This window comes from Pyricularia pennisetigena, chromosome 6, assembly GCF_004337985.1.
Source record: "Pyricularia pennisetigena strain Br36 chromosome 6, whole genome shotgun sequence".
NCBI lineage: Eukaryota > Fungi > Ascomycota > Sordariomycetes > Magnaporthales > Pyriculariaceae > Pyricularia > Pyricularia pennisetigena.
Genome location: NC_043744.1, coordinates 6,382,215 through 6,387,054, shown reverse-complemented (window position 1 = coordinate 6,387,054; position 4,840 = coordinate 6,382,215). Strand labels below are relative to the sequence as shown.

The 4,840-nt window shown below is 38.2% G+C and overlaps 1 protein-coding gene across 1 annotated transcript; it reads right to left on the bottom strand.

Annotated features, from left to right (window-relative positions):
• Positions 1-1,746: 1,746 nt before the first annotated feature.
• On the bottom strand, positions 1,747-2,088 carry PpBr36_05563 (uncharacterized protein; the record flags this gene model as incomplete). The annotated part of the gene is made up of 1 exon (XM_029892717.1): positions 1,747-2,088. The coding sequence occupies one exon, from the start codon at positions 2,086-2,088 to the stop codon at positions 1,747-1,749; it is 342 nt and encodes a 113-aa protein (XP_029750031.1).
• Between the last annotated feature and the right edge of the window lie 2,752 nt (positions 2,089-4,840).

Below are 4,840 nucleotides of genomic sequence, written 5' to 3'. Positions count from 1 at the left end.
GTAATTAAAAAAACTTTTAATTGGTCCATTCTTTTCTCGGTCTGTATTCAAATGCTATTTATCTTTAGTTTTGAAAGTTTTATTTAATTAAATAAAACAAAACGTAGAAAAATGGCACAAATCTAACATTTTTTTATATAAAAAAAATATAAATGGGTATTATAAATTAGACTCCACGTTAACGTTTATTTATATATTTAATGCAATTCCTCAAATTCTGGTTTTACTATTATAAAAATTGGTAAAAGTGTGAAAAGGTTTCGATTGTAAATTGAATGTAAAATTATATATATTTTACCTATCCGCTTATTTCACGGTTTATATTATTAAATATGTGTACCAAATTACAGTAGTATATTAAGTGAGCGTGGGCCACCCTCACGTGCAGAAACCGTAAAACTTGATGGCAAAACAAAAATAATAAGAATGTAATTAAATAATGCAAAAACATTTATAAAATATACATTTAGTATTTTTTAGTATAAAAAAGCTTCAAAAACCAGTATTATAAATTTGGCTCCACGTGGACGCTCATTTACAGACTTAGTGTAAACCCTGAAATTGTGGCTTTACAATCATTAAAATTGGTTAAATATAAACGATTTTCGATTATAAATAATATATCAAAAAATATATGTTGCGTATCCGTTTATTTAACTACGTATATAATACGGTATATGCACCAAAACCTATTGTAACGGTATATATATATATATATATATATATACAACCCTCCACGTGCAAAAAATATAAAATTTGGTTAACAATTAAAAATAATATTTAAAAAAATCGAAAATCGAAAAAAAATCGAAAAACCAATACCGCTATAAACGGATTAAAGGCAAATGGTATCCAGATCGGCCGTTATAATAAATAATAAAATAAATCAAATCGCTGCTAACAGCGGTACTAAACGCTATTTTCAACGATATTCTCCTTTTTCGATATTTTGCGTAATTGTGGAATAATAAAGGAGTGTCGATCGAAAAAAGGCCAAAAATACCGCTATAAACGGCGAAATTCGACAAATTGTCCTCAGACCTGAACCAGAGCGTTCTTTGGATGGACCCACAGGTACATTGCAAAACCGCAATTGAGCCACGCTCAATTGTGGAGCTCTGGGCTCAGGGATGAGCCCTGAGACTAGGATTCGTTAACGATTTTTTAGCTAAAAAACTAATAAGGGGGGGCCCACGGTTTTGTCGAAAATCATGGTTTTGTAACCCCCTCTTTGAGGGGGCCCACGACGCACAGGCCCCAAGTACTAATATTTATATGTATGCCACCCCCCACGTGCAAAGGCTTTGAAATTTGGTTAAAAAAACACGAATAATATGAGAAGAAATCGACAATTGAAAAAATGGAAAAAATGGTACCGCTATAAGCAAATTAAAGGCAGGTGCTATTGATTTCGGCCGTTATAGTACGTAGAAATAAAACTTAAATCTTTATTAATAGCGGTATCAAATGCCATTTCTAACGTATAAACCGTATATTTTTACGATTTTTATTTTTCTATAAGGGAATATTGGCCGCCGAATTAACGAAAACACCCCTTTAAACGGCGAAGTTCTACAAATTATCTTCAGATTTGAATTAAAGCGTTTTTTCATGGATTTATAGGTATATTGCAAAACGGTAATTGTGCCACGAAATGGAGCGAAGCGGAACGAAGTGGATGAATTGTGGAGCTCTGGGCTTTAGGGATAAGCCCTGAGACTACTATATGTTCTAGTTTCTATCTTTTTAGAAGCCAGGCCTTTTTTTCCCCAAAACCATCCACCCTGGCGTATAAGTGCCTAACAAATTACAATGTTCATCTGATTGAATAGTAACCCAGCTTGGACCAACTTGCATTCCAAACTCCCAATTGCTATAACAAGTCCCAGCCTCTACTCTTTGCCCGTCGTGAAACATAAACCAAAAGCATTCGGGCTTAGGAATCCCAGGGTGGTCGATGAAATTAGGGTCGGGTTCTCGGCTTAAGTCGATATAATTTCCTCGCATAATTGCATTTTCGATCTTACCGTCAACGGTAGCAATAGTTCCCAAAATAAGGAAAAAAGCTTCAAAAGTCGCGTAGCGCATTTTGGTTGTTCAAAGTAAAGAGTCTTTAAATCACGAACTTGAGATTTTAAAATAGGCTAAAATGTTTCGAAAATTGTAGGAGTCCAGAATTCCAATAGTGCTGTAGTGTAGGAAACAAGATCTTCAACATTAAAATGGTTGATTTTACAAAGGTAATATATATATTGTAGACCCGCCCTTGGCAAGATATTTTTTTCATTACATCTAAACATAACTCTCAAGTAAATCTTCGTTTGAAAAGGCTTGCCCGCATAAGAAGTACATGTTGGGTAACCTGGCGCATGGATTTAAAAATCTATTTTATATTTCTATATTCGAACGAACGGCTCGGTCCATTAACTTAATTATATTGCTTTGCTAAGAAAATTAATAGCTAGCTGGGGTTTTATAAATTTATTTATTTTTATTATTCTATTTTTTATACTATTATAATAACGGTGAATGCATTCCCCGTTGTGCAGTAATCTTATATGTCAAATTTTATAGGTGCTGCCGGTTTGAATGATAACTATAGATGAAGAGATAATGAAAATATTTGGTAGTTGCTGCATAAAACTGAATTTTTCAATGCCCACGCATATATTTAAAGCGATAAGCGGCAGTTTATTCTTCCTGCTATTATAACGCAACCGTTAAATGAAGTGGTATATTTTCACACAATTATATGTTTGGTTTTAAAAGGCGTTAGTATAATCTCCGAAGCTGTGAAGGGAAACAAAATGCGCTGGCTTTATATTCATATTATTTACTTATTTATATCTCACACAAAAATGCACTCGTTAACGGTTTTAAGATATAAATTAATGCACCTTTTTGTGTTCTAAAAATACAATAATAATATATGGACTATTTATAAGCTATCAGCAATAATGTAGTACTAAACCATAATTTATGCGCATTTATTCAAAACAGCACAGACAAACCAATATATATTAAAGTTGAAAAGACCTACAGTATAAGAGTGACAAAAGTTCAGAAATATCAATTTTAACAACTATTAGCAATATAGCTATCTTCCGACTTTCTCACTTCGTTCCATTCCAAAATTTACGACATTTCAATTTTTCATTATGCACTATCACAATTGTGCCTCTCTCGTCACTGCCATAGTCGGCCTTTTCCCAGCCATGGCATTTGCAGCCAAAGCCATTACACCAGCAGCTGGGCCATGCCGCATTTTCATTGATGGGCCTTTTCAGCCAAAATATGGCATATACCCATCATACGGTCATGCTGATACCTCACCAGGCGGGCCGGCGGTAATTAGGCAATTTAGTTGCACGGCTGACGCTACCTGCACCAGGCCCACCTGTGATGCGCCTTCGAATTATATTGTTATGGGTGTTAATCTTGGTCAATGTGGTCATGCCGATTCTGACTCGGAGTGAATGTATTTGCAAGCACAACTTTGTTATTATTTTGGCGCGGTTGCTGTCGCTTTAAGGGTGTTACTGCAAGGTATATATAAGAGGACCTTAATATATTAGGAGCTTTTAACGAATGAATTTTAACTGAGGAAAAGAGAGAAATTACAATTGACGATTGCGCTAAAAACCTGCGTTCACATCTGGAGATACTGGTCCTTTTACATACCCTAAGTATAGTGTGGCTATAATCCTGGTCGCAAGCGCAGGGCCTCCTAGCGACCTAGCCTAAGGGTATGGAAACCGCATCGGCAGCTCGAACGTCTCCAGCCCCGTGGTGTTAGCAACGAAGGTGGGATTGAAAGCATACGCTAGCCAAGTTGTTTTCCTCTCCGCAAAACTAAACGTGATGGGCACTGGCTGAAGCGAGTGTTTGAGAGGCCCAACCAGCTCGCCATCCTTATGGAAAGTCCAAGTTAAGCTAATCTGCGCCGCTGCGGCCCCCTCTTTCCGCCCTTACTATGCAAATATTCTTTCTTGTTCTAATGAGGCAAACGGGTCAAGGTCGAAATGGACGTATACGGTCTGCTTGAACATTCTGGGTGAAGATTGGAGACCAGTCCTAAATCTCAATGGCGCTAGCCAAGATACCCATTGGATGGGAAGTTTCGGACACATATATCATTCACCGGAGCTGCTGGCAAGGAACTCATTACAAAACTTATTCTCAGGCACACGGCGTTGGAATTCAAAACTAAGATTTGCTAAAACCCAAAAACAGGTTTAGCCCAGCCCGGTCCGCTAATCCGTGGGCTTTTGGCGGAGGCCCGTAATGACCCAGGGGTTTTTTTGGCGGGTAAATTAGTTTCAGGGCTTATCTTAAAACCAACGCTGCGCAATTGAGCCACGAAGTGGATTAATTGCGGCGTTGGTTGTACCTGTGGGTCAGGTCCACCCAATGATTTCAGTCGGTCTAGTTTGAGGATAATTTGTCGATTTTCGTAGTTTCAGTGCTCAGACTAGACCCCCCTGCTTCGCAATGGGGACCGAGCGCTCCATGTACCTTTTAGCCACATGGTTTTTCGACCAATTGCATTGGCCGAAAAAATCGCGCTCGTTCTAATCTGAGGACAACTTGTCGCATTTCGCCGTTTATGGCGGTACCATTAACTAAGGCATTCTAAAACCCCCCCACGGGGGCCCGTGGCAGCCCAAATCGGTGGGGCGGCCAACCCGTGGGTGGGTTAAATTTTTTGCGGGGGGGCCTGGCCCGGCCCAGAACCGTACACGGGTTTTTTTGGCAACCCGCGGGCCCCCGTGGGAAAACCCGTAAAATTACAAATTTTGAATATTTAAATTTATAATTTTTTTTCGAATGATGAGTAAAA